Source organism: Centroberyx gerrardi, chromosome 20, assembly GCF_048128805.1.
Source record: "Centroberyx gerrardi isolate f3 chromosome 20, fCenGer3.hap1.cur.20231027, whole genome shotgun sequence".
NCBI classification, from domain to species: domain Eukaryota; kingdom Metazoa; phylum Chordata; class Actinopteri; order Beryciformes; family Berycidae; genus Centroberyx; species Centroberyx gerrardi.
In genome coordinates, this window is record NC_136016.1 from 11,240,346 (window position 1) to 11,263,675 (window position 23,330).

The window sequence follows — 23,330 nt, forward strand, 5'->3', positions numbered from 1 at the left end:
TTTTTTATTTCATACAAAGTTCCAGCTGCTGGGGAGAGCGGCACTTAATACATGAATGGTCTAATAACCTTGCGGTGAAAAACAGTTATCTGCATTTTAGTATGCCAACTGACAAGCCTCTGGTGTAATCATGTAAAATCTATTCAAATGTGGCATTCAGAGCCGGTACAGTATGCATTGTTCTGCACGGCTCAGTGGAACCAGACAAGTGGCTTTGCTGCCACCGCCAGACAGAAGGGCGTGGTGATGAAAAACAGTATTCAGTCTCTTGTGGGGTCCCCAGCAAAAAACACATTGGAAAATGGCTGCAAATACTACAACTATGTGAGCTGTGGCTTGATTTCCTTCGCAGACACTTCACCAGCTTCAACCATGAGTGACATTTCATTCAAGATCAACAGAAATCAAGCACTCCTGTGTGGGAATATCCAAAGTGTGTTCGACTTTGATTTTGCCCAGGTCTAGTCCTTATTCAGCCTGTTTGTGTGGCCTGATGGGGCCTATGGAGGGGGGCCGGTTGGTGAAGGGGTGCCACTGGCCCTGGATACTGGGGCTGTCTGTGTGGAAGGGCTTGCGGATGCGGATGATGTCCAGGCCGGACTGACTGGTCAGCTTGCTCACAAGCTCTGAAATCTGCTGAGATGTTTTGCTGGTGACAAGCTCTTCCCTCACGTTGCCGTTTACTGCAGGGAAGGAAAAGGGAGATCAGGATGTATCAGCGAGTTGAGAGGGGACATAACCGAAACATTTCTTACACTCTGAAATGTAACAGAGTCAACAAGAACAAATTATTTCAGTTGACACTATTTGACTAAGTCATGTGAAATCCCCCATGGCATTTCACTTCTACCAAAACCAAATAGAAGCCTCATAAAAGCCAGTATTATAGTGCCCCCTACCTGTGACTATGAGTAGTGACAACAAAACTCCTATGACTATGACCATTAGTATTCACTTCATTTTTCATTGTTAGTTTCTCGTCAAGCAATATCATTTTGTCATAATTTTCACCGAAAAAGGTTGTTTATACCCCTAGAGCTAACCTTAAACTCACTGGAGACCTCATGTCTATGATGATTGATTATGAATTTTCAAAAGATACAGCATGTAAAGTATACCCTCTCTTCTGATAGTATGTTACATACAGTATGTTTCAAATGTAGGTATACCTTTTTAAACAAAAATAATAATAATACTAATAGTACTAGTAATAATTATGAGAAACAAACAACAAATTTTTAGTTTTTCCATTTTAACTTAACTTATTTACTAATTACAAAATAATTCCACATTCAACTGTCCATAAATAATAGGTGTACCTATATAAATGTATACATACTTTTGAAACACATTATAATGAGCATAGAAATGTAGAGTTAGTCAGATGTGTTATCAAGACATCAAGCCATGAACACTTACAGTATTCTGCAACTATTTTTGGAATCCTGCAGGCCTGGGGAGACACATACACTACAGTCCCAGGGTTTTTCTTGGCATAATCCACCACTCCCTCTTCAATAAAGTCCCTGAAAAAGAAAAACAAGAGGTTGCAGTCACTGGGTGTTGCTGGGTTTGTAGGTTGTTGTTTTTTTAAAGATTGGTGTTTGGCTCCTATTTTGATATCTATATAACAATATACCTGATTGTGATACTGTGCTGTTTCTCAATATTGGGCCTTAACCTATTTGTGGCAGTCAGTAAAATTGGATGTTACCTTTTTGATATGATTGTCATATCATATGCTTTTAGCAACAAGGGCATGTTTCCTCTAGTGGCACGGGAAGCACCCTACAGCAGCAGTAGCACAGCATCCAAAGGCAGTAGGACAACATCCAAACAGCATCCAAACTATATACAGTAGCATACAAACACAGCGTGCAGCGTGGTCTTACCTGACTCCTAACGAGCTCTGTGCGTTTTTGGAGAAGATGATGGAGATGCGCTTCAGCTGGCAGACATACCGACCAACCCCGTTCTGGAGAACACTTTGAAGGAAGCGGCTTGGCGTCCCTCTGGCAGTCATTTTTCAATCGCCTGCCAACTGTTGTCAAGTAATTCATATATTGTTAATGTCGCTGGATAAAAATAAATCCGTTAGTGAGGTTAAATGACAGCAAAATGCATAGAGGACGACTTGACGGGCATGTACTACACGGGGTCCGACAAGAATAAATTCCGGAGTCAAACATGACGGTGATTCAATACAGTTTTAAAAAAAATATGATGAAACTCAGCTTCGTCAATCAGCAATAAAATATTCAATATCACACATTTAATTTAATATAACACGCAATGAACGCTTGGAAAATGTTTTGTTCATGTGATATAAAAATGTGCAATGCGGTACCTTTCACGGGTTGGTTCACACGGACTTGTTTTGAAAACGCACCGCGAAAGCCCGGGCCAGACGCAGCATGGAGGAAAATATGAGGACAGAGAAGACAGAGAGTAAGCTGAAGTTTATGCGATTTTCTTCGTTAACGTTTATTTATTTCGAATGGCGGTTTGTAGAGACACATCCGAGCTTGTGTTCCTGTGTCTAATTTATCGAAAATAACTGTTCCTGCTTCACTAGGTATCCTTTCTGACCTCTAAGTGTTGTAATGATATTCAGTAACACCAAGTTACTATTAAGGAACATCAGTATAGACAGCCAGTAGAAGAAGTGTGGTTCCTGGTTGGTGAGCAAAACAATAAAGAACTAGCGCAAGCTGCTAGCTGTTCATAAGATAATGTTTCATCATTACAAGAAATGAACACAAGTGTGTCACCCAAATATAGGTTGTGGTATGCAGTATTTTTGTAACTAACCCAGCTATGCACGGCTATATGTTGTAACTTACTTGCATTAGGCAGATGTTTATTCATAATCTCGTGTCTGTTGTAGGTTAAACGTCTTAAACAGGTAACCAATGAGGAGGAGCTTGCTGCTGAAGGGCACCACCTGTCTCTTGCAGGTGGCAGCCCGAGGCTCCCCAAGGTTTCTCCACCGAAGACATGTTTCATCCCTCTGTGTGAGACTCCTAACCCAGAGGCTCACTCACAGGTCGGCTGCGGCTCCATGTTTCCTACACGGACGACTATGGGGTACAGACTACTTGCCACTCAGTGTGACCAGGATGTACAAAAAGGACGCCAAGTCTAGTTTAGACTTCCCTGCAAGTCCCGTCACAGTCACAGACATCAAGCAGTATCTACGCTCCAAAGACGTTTTATTCCACGACGGGTACAGCTGCCTGCACACCCCGAGCATCTTTACGGACTCGGGTTCTAGAAAAGAAAGCTTCTCTATGTTCATTGACAAAACCACCGGCCAGTTCCTGTGCAAAGACACGCTGGTGGATGGCAGCTGGGAGGACCTCCAGGACTGTCTGGAGGTGATGCAGAAGGCGGGTCAGGACTTCCTCAGCCCTCATGTGCTGCTGGGATATCCGGAAAGTGTGGAGGAGCAGGAGGAGAGGGAGAGGGAGCTGAGTGAGGTGCAGAGGATCTGGTCCAGCTCTGTGCCTCTCTCTGACCTCCCTGAGGAGGAGGCTCAGCTGATTAAAACCATGTTTCAGGTCCGTGAATGAGTTAGAGATGGACGTGTGGGTGTATCTGAGTAGACATGAGTGATTGAAATTTGTCTTGTTGTTTCAAATTGTTATACATGTGCGAATACCTCAAGCATCTTCCCTACAGCATCATAATAAAGTGTATCTATGCCTTGTTTCAGATCACAAAGGTCTCTAATGCCACCCTCAAGCGGTTTGGGGTGAGGCTCTTCAAGCCCACCAAGAGCCTGGTTGTCCCCTGGTTTGGAGGACCTGCCTCCAGCTTGAAAGGCGTCAAGCTACTATCTGCCCAAACTACTGAGACTGGAAAAGTAGCTTATACTGAAGCCATAGTCCCCAAGTCTAACTCCTACTACAACCTGTTTGGCCTGCCCCTGGTGGGCCGTATGGACTCTGAGGTGGTGCTGACGGGTCAGGAGCTGGACACCCTGGCTGTGAGCCAGGCCACGGGGCTCCCTAGCGTTGCTCTTCCTCGCGGGGTCAGCTGCCTTCCACCGATACTGCTGCCCTACCTGGAGCAGTTCAAGCGGGTGACTCTGTGGCTGGGAGACGACATGCGCTCCTGGGAGGCGTCGAAGATCTTTTCTCGCAAGCTGGGGCTGAAGCGCTGCTCCCTGGTGCGACCGGGCGAGGACCGGCCGTGTCCGGTGGAGGCGCTGGCCCAGGGAATGAACTTAAGCCGCATCATCAAAGCCTCCATTCCAGCGGCCCATAAGTCCATAGTGTCCTTCAGGCAGCTCCGAGATGATGTGTACGGGGAGCTGGTCAACACGGAGCAGGTGGCTGGAGTGAAGTGGACACGGTTTCAGGAGCTCAACAGGATCCTGAAAGGCCACCGCAAGGGGGAGCTGACCATCTTCACAGGTATAGGGAGTCATGACGTTTAAAGCATAGAACATAAACAATAAGATGTTCACATATTCAGCAGCTTTATTTTGATTAACTAAAATATCCCAAAAAAGAATACTTTGGGGGTTTGGAGCATTGTAGTGTGTAGGCAGACTGGCTGTGTACCACATACTCTTTTTGTTTTGGGTTTGAATATGACTTCCATCACTCTACAGTGTGTACTAACAAATAAAGCAGAAATGTCACAACATAATTAAAAATAAGTATGCATTTAGTGTTCTACTCCACAGAAAACGATAGTAACTTACCATGTATTTATTTATGTGTGTATATTTTTTAAACTTTGTTCACCAGGTCCTACTGGCAGTGGGAAGACCACCTTCATCAGTGAGCTGGCCCTGGACCTTTGCATGCAGGGCGTCAACACGTTATGGGGCAGCTTTGAGATCAACAACGTGCGTCTGGCTAAGATCATGCTGACCCAGTTTGCCATGCAGAGGCTGGAGGAGAACTTGGAGCAGTACGATTTCTGGGCCGACAAGTTTGAGGAGCTGCCACTCTACTTTATGACTTTCCATGGGCAGCAGAACATCAAGTAAGTCTTATGAATGTCTCAGTCATCCAGCTAGTAGTGCCTTCATTCTCTGAATGCAACCCCCTGTCCTATTAATCACACCCAGCATTTTATAATTCTGGATATAAGCAAAACTGCTAATTTGCAGTGGACGTCAGGCAAGAACAGAGTATCAAGTAATTCAACTGGATTTCTTTAACAGCAGTGGATGGCGGTAGCAGCAGTAGTGAGCTGTAAGAATATGATAGTGCTTTCTTTAAATTCTTTGATACTGTGCCTCATTTATTAAACTACTGGTATGAATTATTTGAAAGTTATGCTATATCGATGTGCAATCAGAAAGTATTGGGACAGCGAGTTAGATTAAATCCTTTTGCTGCTGACTCACCTGCAGTGTAATATCGATTTCACATCACAAAAGATTAATACGAGCCAAGAAGAGCATTTTATTATGGATTGTTATTGATCTCCACTTTAAACCACATTAAAGCAATGACAACACCAAAAAGACCAAATGTAGCTCATTGTCTCCACACTTGTGTGTTTGAGTAGTGGATAAACTAGCATGGTCTACTCCGTCTGACCCTTCCTCCAACCTTTTCTGTAGGACAGTGCTTGACACTATGCAGCATGCTGTCTACCTCTATGATATCAACCATGTCATCATCGACAACCTGCAGTTCATGATGGGCCAGGAAAACCTCACTGTAGACAAGTGAGTAAGAGCTACACCTTTGATTATGACAAATGAGAAAGTAAACATTCAATTGTTATCCTTAATCTATGTGTCAATATGAATACAGCTGATACCGAAGGCAGCTCTAGGTCATTTTTTCACTCTATATTGTTTGTTTGATATGACTTTTCCACAGCGTCTGGTTTGTGATAACAATAAAAATTTAATTTGAATCCCTGACAGATGACAGATGGAAATTAACGTCACTTTTATTTATTACTTTTAGTGTGCAATGTCCGTGACAAATACACAAATAAATGATGTTTCATGTGATCCAGGTTTGCCGTCCAGGACCACATCATCGCGGCATTCAGGAAGTTTGCTACCAACAGCAGCTGCCACGTCACCCTGATCATTCACCCCAGGAAAGAGGAGGATGACAGAGAACTGCAAACAGCATCCATCTTTGGATCTGCTAAGGTGAGATAAGGGAATCTGGTTGAAGGACACTTTCTATTTACAGCAGGTATTGCATATGTATAATTTTCAGTTCAGTCAATGTGGTGTGGAAACTGAAGGGCCTTTGACAGAGTATTCATTCTCAAATATTTCATCATGAATTATGTGCGAACTGTTAGTAATCAATTTTGAATAAAATCCACTTACTGGATTACTTGAATTTAAAATGATTTGACCCCAATCCTGGTTCACACTCCTATTAATTGTAACAAAGGCTAGAAAGTGACAAACCGCTCTTTTGGCCTGGATCTGGAATTGCAAATGGCAGATTGCCAGACTGGACCTGAACAGTCCAAAGACAAATTCACAGCTTCATAGTTGAAAAGCTCACTTAGTATAATTAGTGCATGTACTTTATTCCGCACCCATGCACTCATGTAATGAATTGAGGATATAATGAAAATAGGTGTCCTGACCCTCTTCACAAAGCTGCAGGTGTTTGACCTAACTAAGATAAATCTTGACCTTTAACCCCCACCAGGCCAGCCAGGAGGCAGACAACGTCCTCATTCTGCAGGAGAAGAAGCTGGTCACCTGTCCCGGCCGCAGGTCCCTGCAGGTGACCAAGAACCGCTTTGACGGAGACGTGGGCATCTTCCCCCTGGATTTCCTCAAGGCCTCGCTCACCTTCTCGGCTCCCGTCAAGGGCAAGCTCAAGCTGAGGAAGGTCAGCAAGCCCGAAAACGAGGAGGTCAAGGAGGTCGAGGTGGCAGTGAAGAAGGAAGAGGCGACTGTTAAGAAAGAGAAGGCAGAGAAAGCAGCCAAAACAACTAAGACTCCACGGGCTGTTAAGACTCCTGCAGCAGCAAAGGAAACCATGGCAAAGTGATGATGTGGAGCGTTCATGGACACTAGGGTGCATTTTCTGTATTGATGGTGATCAGGGGTCAGTTTTACCATTTTCACAATAATATTTGGGGGTCAGAAAAGGGGAAGGAAAGCTGATCCCAAGTCAACTTTGCCCTGGAACCATAAATAATGATCGTTATATATTATAACATGATACTATGTGATAATTCTGACATGATGTTTTTTGATATAAAGTCAGAAGGTTTATGTTAATAATACAAGTTTGACTAAAAACTGGAGTTGTATGATATATTGTGGTAAGGCATATATATATAAATGTATATGATGGAATATGATATGAAATGACAGCGCTGATAGTAATTCACAATGAATCATATAGTTAGACCCAAAAAGTTAGAGGTTATTAAAGATTGATTTCATTATGGAATGGAATATGGAAGGAAACCAGAATGTGGAAAGAGACATCTAAAGTGTTAGTAGTTGGTTAAAGTTGAATGGTGTAAACGATATTGGACTTTTTTACAGTTTCTAAAGCTTTTGTATACAGCCATCACTGTATGTTAAGACTGAATTCTCCGGTGAATTGTTGATGAAATTTAACTTGTTCTTCAATTTCAAAGAAGACTGTGATATCAAAAGCTAGTTTTTATACTAGTGTTCCATGGTACTTTCATGGTAAAACACTACTGTTTTGTCTGTGTGTGTCTGCTTGTCAGGATGATATAAGCACTTACACAGTGTCATAATGTGCTCTCTACTGATTTTTTACAGTGATGATTATCATGAATGAAATGCTTGTTTTTGTTAAATAAAATGCTTGTGATAAAGCTGTTTGACTGCGTTTTCACCATTGGCCAATAGGGGGCGTTTGTGTCTTACAGATGACAGTTCAGGTCATTCTAGATAAAGGATGATGGGGCATTAACCTACACAGCAAGTGTCACCGACCCTATTTACACCTGGCATTAAAATCTGACTGTAGACATGTATTTAATTAAGCTTTGTATTTAGACTTCAACATTGACTATTTTAACATTATAAAAAAAAATCTATTGTAACTATTGCCTTGGATGTCAGAGTGATTTATAAGTGTAATTAAAGAAAGCATGATAGTGCACAGTCATGTGCAGGAGCTGGCAGAATACCTGTATAGCTGAACAGCTTGCTATATTTGTTCTGCACCTTAGGAGAAACTGCCAACAGTGCAGATGCTGTTCCCCTGTATTGGCAGACATCAATCTGAGCCTCAGGACTGATAACCGTTCATATAAATCTATCAGTGGGAGTGATTATTTGCAAGAGCGTCAAAGATCTTTGGCCTCCTTTTTTTTTTTTTTTTTATCTTTCAGGGTTGTGTGTTGGCTCTAATTATAAAGGAAACTGACGTGCCTTTGAACACTGATGAAAAAAGGGGGTCACATTACCCATTACTTTGGTGTTGGGCGGGTGGTAAATAGATGAGGCTTCTATAGGTTTTCTCTCACCTGCCTAATGCTTTCTCCTTATTGGCAGAAGGAGCCATCTCCAGTGTCAGATTACACAATAAATTATTTAGAGTGAGTGAGTTTTAATAAAAACAAAGTGTGTTGCGCAGCTATCTATACACTGCATATGAATATTTCATGGGTAAAAATCCAAGTGTTTCACCTCCACTGGTGCGGGGTTACATGTAGCATCAGCTGCTTTCAGAGTTGAGAAAATCTGCATTATAAATTGCTGCAAGATGTATTGATGGTGGAAGCGTTGTCCTATTTCCTCACAGTCGCTGCATGTCAGTGAAGCCAAATAAAATTCAGATTCACAAACAGGGTACGGTTCAGAGTGGGAATATGAGACTATGTGTTTTATATCGGGGCCTCTTTGATGTTTTTCAACCCTGGCAACCATTTTGAGAAAATCTTGTCTCACCCAGGGAATCAGACTCGTTAAAATATTAAACATCCTAGGACTCTGGAAGTCTCATTAAAACATTCTAGGACTCTTGTCATGACCCATCAGAAACAAGCCCACCCCAGGCTTTTAATCGTAACATGAACATCACATGCCACCCAGATGATAGAGGTAGAGATGCCATTGTGATTTTAGTTTCTGAAGTACTGTTTCATATTGTTCTACCCTCCTTTAGTTCACAGAGTGGGACCTCTCTGTCTCTCTCTGAGATCCTTACTGGCATCATTTTTGATGGTGCGGGCCAGGGACGCTCCTGGCACTGGACTCAGTTTATATACACATGGCATGCGGACTCCTGAGCGCCTTGGCTAGCTGGAGCTGTAAAATATTGTTCTAAGTTGTGGGAATAATCCCTCTGCAAAAAAAACCCCAATACACTGTTGTCTTTTACTGTACACAGTGAGACGCAGGTTGTATTTGGCGTGAGAAGGAAGGAAAACAGGCTGTAGGAGGTTGTGATGGAGAGGCTTCATGTGTATGTGTATGTGTGTTTCTCTGTGTGTGTGTGTGTGTGTGTGTGTGTGTGTGTGTTTATGCACGTAAAACACTTTGGATGAGATGGCAGGAGGGAGACAGTTTCTGGGAAGATGTGGTGATAGCTGGGTTTACGTTCTATCATTTTCCTCTCATTTCTGAGGCTTACTGTAATACTCTGTTTTCGTGTGAATGTTTTACTGCTGTGTAAGTACACACTGCTTTCCATAATGACTACAGGCTGTGTGCTGGATGGGTCTGGGTGTCCTCTTGACTGTGTGGGTGTGGGATATGGCTGCTGAGGCCAGTGAATGGGGCTCTTTGTGTTTTAAGGCGTTCCTGCACCCAGATGATGGCAGCTCCGTCGCTTGCCAGCTCCTCAGACGGGGGAAAAACACACAAAAACTTGAATGAATATGACGCATATGCATGCAATCACGTGTGCCCGCACTTTTACACAGTATTTTCTCAAATCTTTACAATCTCAGCATCCAGTGATATATGGCATTACTGTTTACTTCCTTCAACAAAGCTTTCAAAGATCATACGTCAAATTTTCATTTCTTTTGCGCAGAGTAAACAGAGAACAACAGGTGGTGAATGAAGTGGCCTATTTTGAACATGTAACTAGATTAAATATTGAAATGGCTTTGTTCTTCAAAGTGCAGCACTGGAGGTCTGATTGTTCCCTTTTGTTTTCAATGGTTAGCACTGATCAGAGCTTCGCATGCTTATTGAAATAGCTGCCATCTGGAGAGGGGAGGAGATGAAACAACTTGAGTTACACAGCTCTTTATCATGAAGGAAACAAACTGTGAAGAAACCAAAGGAATTCCACTTCATCAGAACGGGGATATGAGAGGTGAAGGGAAAGATGTTTTTATTGAACCCTGCCACTGATAAACCCCCGTCTTATGCAGAATTTGACCAGGTATTCATACTGAAAACATTATGATCAGATGTAATATATTGTATGTACCTAAAACATATTAGAAATAAGTCTAGTTATGACTCTATAAACTGGAAAAAGCATCTCAACAATCAGTGAACAACGAACTGGAGGCCCTGGCTACTCCTGATAGTACTGCTGATGGGCTGCATGGATACATGACATGCATGCATAGTTCTCCGCCCCATTAGCTGCCCTTCACTAAGGCAACTATTTGACCAAATCTGGAGGCAATTTCAGGACCTTCAATCAAAGTCCATCAGCGAGGGGCTTTGGCACAGCAAAGGAACTTTGCTCAAAGTCCAAGAGGGGATCGTATTCACAGTATTCTCAGCTCTTCTCTCTTGGACGTTGAGAGAAGATAGTATTGTATCGACTGGAGTAAAGCCGGTTCAGAAAACATGATTAGCATCGTTTTATTATATTTCTCCTTTCTGGAAGAACTAGGCACAAAGAAGGAACCTACAGTGGAAAGGTTTCTTGGACACAAACGCAGCCTTTCTTTTGAAGCACAACAACAGCTGCGTGTGCACTTTGTAGTTGCTTGAATGGGAGCTTTATACACGCTCTGAACTGTAGGGAATTGTTCTCTTTGTCTCTATATTTGATCCTGCAACAAATTCACTCTCTCAATGATTTCTGATCATTTCTTCTTCAATGTAACGTGAATATTTCAATGAGACATAGGCTGATGTCTTCTTCTTGTGGTGAATAATGCACAGCAGCCTAGTCACGTTGCTTTGGTTGTGTTGTTGTACATTCTCAACTAATCTTTACTTCCATAGATATTTTCCTCTTGGTTGATTTGCTCTGTCATGTTTTTGCTAATAGTACACAGGCATTTACATATTTTTTGTGATGAACAGACTTGGGTCCAATAGTCTTTTCGCAAATAATTCTCTGCATTTGTCTGAGCATGCTTGGTGTTCCAGATGGGTGGGGTTAACTGCGTAAGGGCAGTTCAGATGCCAGGTATGTTGTCAGTATACTTAATTGAATTTCAAATACATTCTTGTGACTATCTAAACTTTCTGGTCCTGCTTGGCAAACCCCACCCATCTGGCACTTCTAGGAGATTAAAACAAACAGTGAGAAGCCATTTGACCCAGGTCTGATGTTAGAATAGAGAGCATGAGAGAACTTGTTGAGGAGTATATTGAGAGCATGGAGTAAGTTGAGTAGTACATTGGATTTGTCTGTGTCACATGACGATTTCCCTTTTCAATGACAATTAAATAACTTCCAAGATGGGAAACTGGGATAACTTTGGACCCAGCATTCAGAACAATAAAGTTCCTAAAAATACCAAGGAAACATTGCAGACTTCTGACATTAGAGACAATGAGGCTACTGATCATGAATGTTCATAAATAATGAACCATCTTTAATCATCATAACTAGTGATGAGACTTTAAGCACCATTCCCACAATAGCAATAGCACTGGGTGGGAGGACGAGCGTGTCTTGTTCCTCTGTGCGTGCCGACAGACCGTGCAGATGTGACTCAGGCTGCTTGCAGACAGACCAGAGGCCATCTCAGACTCCCAGCTGATTCAAGATGCCCCACCGTCCCCTGAATGTCAGGACGCGAGGGGGCTTCACTTCACTCTGCCTCACCAACTCACGTGCACTCTGCACGTTTGACCCACATTACCCCACCCAATGTCTGCCGCTGCGTATATTAATAACCAAATCCTCCCCTCTGTGTTCCCAGACCAAATGAAAAGCTCGTGTTTCAGCTCATTATGTGAACTCGATGTTTCTGTTTAAGGACTGAGTGTGATGATGAGGAGACACGGCACTGGAAGGAATTGTAGTATGTTCCTGAGTTGAGGGTCTCGATTGACATAAGACATTATCAGACACTACCAGTCAAACGTTTGGACACACCTGATTGAATGTGCTATGCTTTTCATTATCTTAAAGCCATTTTGATCTAAAGCCTTATGCTTAAATGCTTGAAATTTGTTTGTTAGACAAATATAAATAGTGAAGTTGATGCCTATGTATGAATTTCTTTCCAAAGCCTTTGTCTTTTCATCAAGGCAAAGGGTGGCTACTTTAAAGAATCTAAAATATAAGATAGTTTTGATTTGTTTACTATAATTCTAAAATGTGAATAATAGTAAAAAATAGAGAAAAATGCGTGTGTCCAAACTTTTGACTGGTAGTGTATGCCTCAGTCAAAGTAAATTTAGGTAGCTTTGAACTGTGAGGACCTTGATTCACAGAGGAGGACAGCTCAGTGAACTCAACATGAGCTGGACCCCTCTGAGGACGCCCGCAGGGCTTTGCCTCTCTCTTCCCCTGGCTGGCAGGTAGAAAGGTTCACCTACAGTCATCTAAAGGTCATCCAGCACGTGTCGCTTTTGGACTGCTCTCTCGCTGCGGTCACACGGAGTCTCATCCCGGTTACAGCACCCTCGCAGGTCCCATTCTGTGCTGGTATGTGTGTATCCAGGACCTTGGCCCTCCTGATGCTCGGTCTCTTGGAGGACACGCTCGCGTCTCAAATGCTGAGCTGTCGTGTGACATTAGCGATGGGCCTTCAGTGGAGCCGTCCGCCCCCGCTGACAGATCCGCACTGTAAACACCTGCTGTCTCGGTGTGCCTGACTGGCCGCGCTCTTGCCTTTTGAACACGACAGGGAAAGCTTTTTGAGAGACAGCGCTGGGCCCGGGGCTTATGTAACGCCCAGATCTGGCCAAAGAGAATGCTGAGGGGCTTAATCTGCCCTGGCACCGTCGGTGTGGATGCTGTTCAAGGGCCCCGGGGGGACTGGAGAGGGAGTGAGAGCGTCCCCTCTTACTTAGCAGCTCTGCTTTTTTCAGCGTGCCGGAAAAATTAGGGGAGGTTAAAGGGATTCTATGGTAAAGGGGCAGGTGGGTTGACAATAAGAGGATAATTAGAGTGGTAGGAGATGAGAGCGTTAGGGGATGAGGGTGCTGGTAGAGACAGTAGCGGCTGAGGTGGAGGGAATAAATGAGTACTGGAAACTGTTAAGTGGGGCTTTTAGAAGGAGCCACCTCTGTAAGGCTTTTAGATGAGTGGAGGGCCTCATTCCTCTGAGGAGAGCGGTCAGAATTAGCATCCTACAAACTGGAGGAGTGAGGCTCTTGGCAGGGCTTCAGCACCTCACACCGGACTTCTTTAATTCAGAGAGAGAGAGAGAGATAGAGAGGGAGAAAGAGAGAGAGAGCTATGCTCAGCCAACCAGGAATATTCCATGGCCAGTCCAAAGAAAATGCCCATTCACTCTCAAATTAGCCGTCTGCATGGCCACCTTCAAAGGAGGCCCCTCTCTACCTAATCTTCTCAGACTAAGTGTGCACACACTGACCGTCTGCTTCATAAAAGCCTGTGTGCAGCAAACCAGAGCCAATGATCGCTCAGTGCAGCAGTTAATTGAAGCATTATCGGCATAAGCTTGGACGCATAAGCTGATTACCTAACGGTGCAGCATCCTTCATAAAGATACATACAAAATATACCAGCATGCAATTTATAAATGCTGAAAATGGGCAATTTCAAGGCCGCTATATGCCATTAATTAAGATACTATGCAAATACTAGCCAGATGTGGATAGAAGAGACTTGAGTGCAGTGTCTGAAGTGTGTACTGAATATTCAACTCAAACGCTGCATGAACCAATCGCATATTTTAATTCTGCTCCTCAATTTAAAAAAAATGGCCAAAATTTGATAATGGGATCAAAGTAAGTGCACTATTCTCTAAATGACAAAGCAATTCCCTTGGCACTCTGATACCAAGATTAGCTGGCTCAGGGAGTCTTTGGCTGCTGGCTGCTCAAGTCTCCAGCCAATCATAACAAAAGAAATTTTGTTTTGAATTCCTGCAGAAAATAAACATACAGAGCTAATATGGCATCATGCCAAAAATGTTAATGTTCATATCAAGTGACATGTTCTGTTCAGACCTGAAGCTGCATAAATCATTTTACAAAGAAATAAATAACACATAATGCACATGCATAACATCTGAGGCTCAAAGCTTAGTGACAGACAAAAGAAGGGACAAATGTGTAGAATGTTTCTGATTGCTTCGCTGTTACAAAACATATGGAAATCTGATTCATAATCGACTTGTCCTGATTAAGAAAAGCATTAACACCATATGCCCCAGTCACTTGTAGGACAAACTGTTTAATGTGAGTGACATAATGACAATACTCTGGGTGATGACTTCATGGTAATACTGCCTATAGTTCCACACCAGTTGCTGTCCATCACATTTCTCATAGGGAAAATAAATAGGGAAATAGGGAAAAACACCTATCAGACACTATAATTTTCTGCACTCACTCCCATGCTGTGTTATTTTTCTGACAGAGCATGTACGTTTTCAAATATAGGAACCAAATCATTTTAAACACCGCAAACTAGTTCTGTCTTATGCAAAGTTTTGGAATTGTTTGCTCATCTTGAAGGCATTCATGTGACACATCAGACAAGCAGCTAGATTATCCATCTGCTCCTAAATATGCATATATAGAAAACAGTCTGTCTATTGTCAGGCTAGTTGCATGACGCCTTCAAACCTCTGAACAGGAAATGTGGATGGTGAACGAAACCTTACAGTCATAACATGCCTTTGTTGAGTTGTTTACTCGGAGCAATCTGATCACAGCATTCCTCTTCTTTATCAGTTAAAGTCTTTCGGTAATAAATTGAAGGAGCGTCATAATTGTGTGTTTATAATAGCTTTGCAGCTGCGTTTTTCAAAGACGCAGGCCGCACCTCGTCTGGAAAGACAGGACCCATAATTCCTCGTGCACCATATGCTCCTGATCACTTTCACAGACGAGACGGGCAGCGAGGCCACGGGAAACTCCACGGTCCACAGGACACAGCATCCCAGCACACTGATGCAACACACTGTTCAATCCATAGAGAATGAAGGTTATCTTAGCTATAGAGCACAGGCCAAGGCTACTGGTCTGTGTAGCAAGCAGAGATTAAGTGGAAGGTAAACCCACAGCAACTCACTTTACCCACCTTTTGATTTATAAAAGCGACTTTACCCTCCTTAATATTCACTTATTCATATGAATTCATAGCATATATCATTCTCTGTAGTATCAGACTCCACAAAAATAGATATTTTTATGATATAAAACACAAATAAATACAGTTATGAAAATGTTTATGAGTAATGAAAGTACTTTTTTTAATTTAAATTTACACTGAATGCACAAGATATTAGGGGCATGTACTTTTTTCATGAAGTACACTGGTAAAAGCCATTATCCCTTATTGATTTCCCTTATCAAATCAAAAAAAGGGGGATGTAGATAAAGAGACGTTAGAGAATGTGATGAGATGTGGATTGTACAACAGGGGCTGCAGCTCAATATCAGATGCCCCTAATACTTGGTACATTCAGTGTATCTTATTTGTTCATCTTATGGTGATTATTGACTGGTGTTCATAGTGTTGCCACCTTTGTATTTAACCACCGCATCACTGGTCACAAGTGTTGTGACCGGACACAAACAATAGAGCCTGGTAGGCAGGTCAGAGAGCATGGAGCACATGATATGAGGTTTTGTTTGAGCTCCTGACACTGTGAGCAGCAGATCAAGGTGAAACAGGCAAGCTGTGTGGGTTCAGGTGCCAGCAGGTCATTCCCCTTATTCCCCTGACTTGTCATTTATGCATTCTGTTTTTGTTATACCATTTTCCTCCTTGTTGAGCATTGTTTTCATTTAGCTTCATCATTTGTGTTCTTGATTTTGTCTGTGTGTTTCCTTGTTTCTTTTGCGGTGAATTGTTTTAGATGTCCTTTTTAGCTCGCCGGCACTGAATCTGAAATGTTTTCTATTGTTTCAGTGTTTTATCATTTTTATAACCACAAATACCTGCATTAAAAAAAACGCTGAGAGAAGAGCACTGCTGGATAAATAATGGGAAAGGTCAATGACGTGATGAAACAAGTGAGATGTACAAGCAGAGGGAAGTTGGTGTGTGTTTTTCAACAAATATATATCTTGTAAAATCAAATGTCAAATGCAAAATAATGGGGAATATTAAGAAAGTACACAAATACTGTTCATGGAGTCCTGGTAAAACTTCAAACATGTCTTTCCCTGGCTTCCTCTGCACATGGGAGCGCCTCATGTTGTCAAAATGGAAAGCGCCGCAGTTTCAGGTTCAGGAAATGGATTCTCAAATTACTTAGCAGAGATGGAAGGGCCATTTCTGAGTGAAATGAGTTGCACCCTCATTGACCAATTACTTTTCACCAATTATCTCCATCCGGTATGTTTATGAATAAAATGAACTCATGGTGGACACAGAGGAGGTCATTATCAGTCAACACAACATAATTGCAGCCGGGCTGGCTTTGGGCAATGATAGGCATCTTGGGCATGCGCTCCCCGGCTGAGCTGGGAGCGCAAAGCAGCGGGAACACAATGTCTCCATGCTCCAGTGGCAAAGAGCAGATTCAGTGGTTTGGTTAGGGGAGTCATTATCAGCAGACACACTGCATTCAACCCACACACAATTATCAATTACTGTAACAACTCTTCTCAAATTCTCTGGCGGCCAGATAAGTATGGGACAATTTCCCTCCCCATTCCCACCGGGCCTGATTGCTGGAGCCTCACCCGCTTCACATAGCGGCCCATTTGTAAATCCAATTTCCTTGCAAATGGATTTCAGCCCTTTTGAAATAAAGGACAACTTAAGAAATCTGTAATGCACACACAAAGTGAATGAGCAGACCTAAGCAAACTGGGAATGGTGTGTGTGTGTATGTTTCTGTATGTGTGCGTGCGTGTGTGTGTGTGTGTGTGTGTGTGTGTGTGTGTGTGTGTGAGAGTGAGTGAGAGAGAGGGAGGGGGGCACAGAGAGAAACACACAGAGAGAGAGAGAGAAAGAGAGAGAGAGAGAGAGAGAGAGAAAAGAAAACGCAAGTATGCTCATTTTTGTGTGTTGCATGTTTATGTGCAACTGGGATGGAACTGGAACTGGGATGTTTCAAACGTATACAATGCAATTTTAATAATAATAATGATAGGCCTAATAGTTATAATTTAATTTATTCATTCATTCATTTTCTCATGTAGTCACTCAATCATCAAATTTCCTGCCATGACTTAAAATGAACCTGGAAAGAGGAAAGATCTTTCATAATTCAGTGAGTAATGTATATAATAACGTGGACCTACTTTTGAAACAGGCTGTATGTACAGCATGTAGCCTACATATGTGTGTATGTGGAATTGGCATGGGGATGGAAAGGGAGGGTCACACAGAGTTTAACTCTAAAAATGGCAGTGGATAGCAAGGAAAAGACAAGATGGAGGGATGGGAGGGGTTTGTAATCACTATTATGCTTCTTAATCTCATTTTCCTGCCTATATGTGAAATGACATTCACAGTAGAGAATGAACTTGACTCTGCCCGGGACTGTTCCACTGAGTATAGCCTTGTTTTACTCCACTGATGCATAAAGGCTCGTCTGAGAGGCTTGAGGTTAGTCAGGTATGACCTCCTTTTACATATTTAGAGTACAGAGCAGAGAACCGGTTGTGCTGGAACAGGCTGGGAATCTAGGCTACTTTACAATCTACAAACCATTTTCGGCCTCTGTAATCCCTTCACCATTCAACCACATCGGTTCAATCGGTTTATTCAGCCTCATCGGCATACTGCAGTATTGGACATCACTATAATATTCCTGTAATATTCCTGTGGGGATTTACAATGTGTGTCAGTTTATAGTGACCTTATCATACTTTATGTTTTTTTTTATCAGCTATTGTCTCTCTATGATGAATAGTCTCTAGTGAATAGTTTTGCTGTGATATATTTGTATAGTGTCCTTCTAAAATTAACTATCATAGGATTATCATAGTTCTCACTGGGCTCAGTGTCCTGTAGGCTCAGGACAGCCTGTAATCAAAAGTGGGCTACTACTACTGTTTGTAAAGTAATGGAGATATGGATAGATAGATAGATGATAGATAGATAGATAGATAGATAGATAGATAGATAGATAGATAGATAGAGAGAGAGAGAGAGAGAGAGAGAGAGAGAGAGAGAGAGAGGCGCAACGGGCAGCCCGTCAAGTTGCGTCAGTCAGTCAGAACAATGCCGGAAGTTTATTTCAAGTAAGTTTCAAAATACAGGCATTAAATTTGGCACTCCATTACATATTGGGGTGTAGAGAACAACAATTTATGCATGGAGTGAAACAGGGCATTTCATTGGTGGTTTAAAGAGGCCAATACAGTCTGACTGACTCGACACCAGGTGCTGGAGCTCCCTCTCTAAGTCTTAAAGAGTAAATGTGCGACTTTCTCAAAACAGTAGTACACTACATCCTTATAGGTTATGTGATATATTTTGTGATTTAGTCTTTACTTGTGTATTTTTGCCAGCCCTGTATAAATGACATCTTGCATCAACCTCTCTAACTTTGAATAGGATGTTAAAGCATTTTGTTTTAAAAGCATAACAACAACAACAACAACAACAACAACAACAACAACAACAACTGTATTTTCATTTAATACAGTTTCCTCCACAAATATATTGTACATTTTCACTTTGGTACTTGTATTACTCAAAAAAGAAAAAAGAAAAGAAAGGATAAGCAAAGAAAAACCTCGTTGCAACTTGTTCGTCAATAGGAATTTTATTTTGAAAGTTGTAAGCGGAAGTTATTTTGTTATTCTGTGTGACTTGACTCTGGTCTGCAAAACACGCAGCAGAGCAGCGGCAGTCCAGCAGCTCTCAGCACAACAACAAACGCGCCTTCCGTGGCAGGACGAGAAGCGACGGGCAGAAAAAAAGAAATTAATGCAAATGTAGGCTATATTCGTGTCGGCGGAGACCTTCGGAAAACCAGAAGTTGTGGGTGAGAAGATTTAAAGAGGGCGGGGGAACCTTCGTCTCCACATTTCCAGCGTTGCAACATATTTTTTGAACAGACTTTACAGAGCAGCTGTCCTGACTGTCCACTCCACCGTGCATGGTAGGCTTGCAGTAACTAACTATGACAATGTGAAGAGTGTATTAAAGGAGTTTTATCGGTATTACAGCTATAGTCGTACACGTTATGTTCTGCTACTGCTTAGAAGTTGATAGCTGCCAGTAAGTAAGGTTATAAAAAACAACAACTTTGGCACTCTTGTTCCGCGTCCTTCTGCACAGGTGTGTGAAGGTTATAATCATTCCTGAGGTTTTTCTGAGTTGGTGTGGTTGCTCTTGTTCTCTTTAACCGCATCAGCTGCCTGTACATTATGGAGAAAGTTAGCATAATTGTATCAGAAGGTTGTAGTGTTGTTTTTCCCTCCTATATTGATTACAGTTTGAGTGGACCAATAGTTAAGTGTGCCACATTCATGAGAAAAAAGCTTTAACAAAGTGAAATCCCATCCAGAGGCCCCTGAAGTCTGTTTCCCCCTCTGATTTTCGCCAAAACCACAGTTCCCTTTTATCCCTGTGTGCATCAGACATGACGACATGACAGGTTGAGTGGGTTTAGACATAACAAAGTGCTCCAGTGCCTCCTACAGTATATCCAGACTCATTTCCTGTTGAGACTTTAGCTTCAGTCCAGATCATCAATCAGCCATTTCCTTATCATGGGCCCTCAGCATCCTCAGTGTGCCTCCATTGTGTCAAAACAATCTCACTACTTTTGTCTTATCTGTGATCTTGGAGGACTGCGGGCCTGTATAATTTATGCTTATACTGGGCTTTGCCAACCCCTCTGTTGTTGGGATGCATGTCAGACCTCATGCTCTGTTAAACAACCTCTCTGCTGTCCCTATTGTGCCTATTGTAGGTGTGTGTGTGTGTGAGAGAGAGAGAGAAGGGGGGTGGGGTGTTACCTGCAGCTTATCATATTTAGCAAACTAGCAGTCCGTTAGGTTATTATAGGACAAATGTATTGCTTTCTAAGAAGTTGTCTGCACTATCCAGGTATTCCACATGTTTAACACTTTCCCTTTGTATTCATGCCTAATCTGCCAACACTTCACTTTTTGGCTTTGTCTATAACAGCTTTTGGCTTGACACAGACACATTTTTTTTTTTTTTTTTACAGCATTACTGCGTTGCCAGCTACGTTGTGTGACCAGAATTCCACAGCTGTTGTTTTACCAACAGAAAAAACAAGACTATAATTCAACATTTTGCACACAAAAAGTGTGCTTGTTGGCAAGTTAGATTGCTAGTCAGTGGGATTTATGGTGTGTGTGTGTGTGTGTGTGTGTGTGTGTGTGTGTGTGTGTGAGAGTCTGTAGCCCGAAGCAGCACATTGGTTCTGTTCTGGACTCAAATTCCCAGGAGTCCTCTTTTATGTAATTAGTTTAAAGAAGCATCTTGTCATCTATTTTTACATGCAGCTGCTATCCTGCTACCTCTGTAAACAAAGACCAAACGCTTGGGAAAAATGCTAATATTTTTTCAAGTGATTATTTTTTCCCATTTTCCGTGACAAAACAAGAACAAACAAAATCAACAGCGCAGCAACTCTCCCAGATCCGGCCCTCTATCCCGCAGGATGTTAATATTCTAATTTCTCTGATTACACAGCGAGGTCAGATGCTTAGCTAAGCAAACTGAAACTTGCAGGGGCAGAATGTGGAGCCTTGACAGTAGGAGGCCACAGTTTATTTGCATTGATGATTTCTCAAGTGATTCCCAAGCGCATGGCGAGCTTCCCTCAAAAGTTTTCCAGAGGACTGCTGCGTCAGCATGTCAGGGTGTTAGCGTCTTCATAATTCTTATCAGCATGTTTAGGGCGACGCCTGGCCGAGGCGATGGATGTGTGATCTCTCTGCCGTTCCAACAATCACATGTCCCCCGTGGTTTATGCCTTGGACATGAATAACGCCACTCCGCATGCTAAATGTATGATCTCTCCTCCCTCTTTTACCGCCAGCTAGCAATCTATCTATCTTTCCCGACTCTCTTCCTCTCTCTAATGTATTCCCTCCTGTGTTTCTTCATCAGCATTATAGCTTGCTGCTGCTCATGCACTTTCATGCTTGTGCTTCAGCCTGCTTTGTTTGTTTATGTATGAGCCAGCAGGCGTGAGATGAGGGTGTACTCTCGGACCCCCCTCCCTCCCTCCTCTACACACACACACACACACACACACCTATGGGCAGTATTCATCAACAGAGGAAACTGTGCTCCCTGTATGCGTCTAATTTATGGTGGCAACGACACCCCTGGCCTCAAGGATTAAAGGCAGCTATAAGCATCACAAGATTTATTGAAGTAGCGCCATACCTTTTCATGTGATAATTAGGTCGGTTTAAGTAAGCCACGCTTTACGAAGTGCAGGTCTTTAAGAAATTGACAGCCTCGAGTTATGTGCCGGCAAATAGTTGTGAGCGTGGGGTAGAGAGCACTGTTTATGATTGGAAAGTATATGCGAGTGTGTGCAAGTGTGGCGCTGTATGCGTGTGTATGTGCTTATCTGGGTGTGTGTCGTATCCGTATGTACTGCACGTGCACATATACATGTATTTTTCTTCATCGTTTGGAGGAACTCACCTTGTTTGTGTTCCAGCTGGACTCCATGGGACGAGGGAGCGAGGGAGGAGGTTACATGTGTATTTATTAGTCTAAAAGGCCATGTTTCATAGATAATTTGTTTTCTGTAAGTGATACCTCTCTGTCGTGCTGCTGTGAATTTTGCCCTTGAGACATTTAAACTGAAGGCCAAGTTGCTCCATTCTTCATATGAGGCCAGGAAAACTGTTTCGTTGAAGAACACATAAAAAGACAGAAACTTGAGAAGAGAAGATAACAATGTGAGCATAGTGGGAGGTGTCTTGCTAACAGGCAACGTGGAGACTGTTTTGTTGTATTTTTAGAGTTTTGCTGAGGGCCAATCTTGTGAAATGAAATGCTGATAGTGTATTCTGTGGGCTGCTTTGTTTATGTATTGTCCTATTGTGTTGAATCCACCCTCCTGTTCCTGGTTGCTTACTGTAATTAGTGATGTTACGCAGCTTCCCACTCACTTCACCATGGTACTTAAAACAGTTTCAAATAACAAGCCTGTGTGGTCTGGGTTCTCGCACAATGAGCCGGGACCCAAGATGGACCGCAGGCTCGCTTCTGTTGAGTCTCCACATGACAAAAGTGGGGATACATCGAGTTTAAGACCTAAATCCTTCATTTAGGTCCTTGGCTGAAATGTTTTTAAAAATGATTCTGCTTAAGGAGAAACTTTGTGTGTTCTTGCTTGGTTTGCGGACAGAGAGGAATGAGGATGAACGGGGGATTTCGTATCAGGGTGGAGTGATCGGCACATTCTGGTGGCGCTGGTTGTTAAGGATCTGCTGTGGCACCTCCAGTTGTCACAACACACTGAGTAAGACTCCTGGTACATGCTCAGTTCACAACACATATATGTTCACAAAACAGAGAAGAAAGTGAGCGTTCTGTGTTAAAGACATTGAGCTTCCTCGCCTACCTAATAGGGGTCAAATAGTATTTTCAAACAATATGCTGTTGTTAATTTTAACCTGCTTGGAGTACCAGGAAGGTGGGGTTTACTGCCACATGACAGTTCAGAGCAGATCAGTTAAGTCGTCAATCACATAAAAATTTACCAATTTGACTTGCAAATATTTCCTTGTGACTGACTAAACTTTGTGCTGCTCATTCTCTTGTCCTATGTGGGACAACCCCACCAATTCAAAGCCTATGTAGGATGAAACAACCCATAAAATCTTTGCAAATACTCTAACCCGGGTCTGCTGGCTACATGTATCTGTAAATAACATTGGGGTGATTTGAGGGAATATGAACGGGGATGGGATCTCTCTTGTCAACACAAATTGATGAATGAATGCCCTTTGTTGATAGTATAATTTATGGAAACCACAATAAACCTGCCCACCAATCGTCTTGTTAGAATTGACCAAACTATAAATAACATGTAACATAATATGTGTCATTTGGTGCATGCTTTTATCC

At 42.4% G+C, this 23,330-nt stretch overlaps 3 protein-coding genes across 4 annotated transcripts in view; 2 read left to right on the forward strand and 1 right to left on the reverse strand.

Annotated features, from left to right (window-relative positions):
* Nucleotides 1-21: 21 nt before the first annotated feature.
* mrpl43 (mitochondrial ribosomal protein L43) lies at nucleotides 22-2,153 on the reverse strand. Its single transcript, XM_071901897.2, has 3 exons — nucleotides 1,893-2,153; nucleotides 1,420-1,526; nucleotides 22-683 (listed from the first exon to the last, which is right to left on the reverse strand). Exons 1-3 carry the CDS (start codon nucleotides 2,021-2,023, stop codon nucleotides 469-471), a joined length of 453 nt encoding a protein of 150 aa, XP_071757998.1. The 5' UTR covers nucleotides 2,024-2,153; the 3' UTR covers nucleotides 22-468.
* A 163-nt stretch (nucleotides 2,154-2,316) lies between these two features.
* On the forward strand, nucleotides 2,317-7,743 carry twnk (twinkle mtDNA helicase). The gene is made up of 7 exons (XM_071901896.2): nucleotides 2,317-2,448; nucleotides 2,888-3,560; nucleotides 3,716-4,418; nucleotides 4,758-4,998; nucleotides 5,585-5,692; nucleotides 5,992-6,133; nucleotides 6,654-7,743. The coding sequence occupies exons 2-7, from the start codon at nucleotides 2,913-2,915 to the stop codon at nucleotides 6,999-7,001; spliced, it is 2,190 nt and encodes a 729-aa protein (XP_071757997.2). The 5' UTR covers nucleotides 2,317-2,448; nucleotides 2,888-2,912; the 3' UTR covers nucleotides 7,002-7,743.
* Nucleotides 7,744-19,152: 11,409 nt separating this feature from the next.
* The window catches only part of LOC139913756 (leucine zipper putative tumor suppressor 2 homolog), a 29,990-nt gene continuing 25,812 nt past the window's right edge, over nucleotides 19,153-23,330 (forward strand). For both annotated transcript variants that reach the window (XM_071901883.2, XM_078290833.1), the window contains exon 1: nucleotides 19,153-19,359. The gene's annotated coding sequence lies outside the window, so the exon portion shown is untranslated. The remainder of the gene's footprint in view (nucleotides 19,360-23,330) is intronic.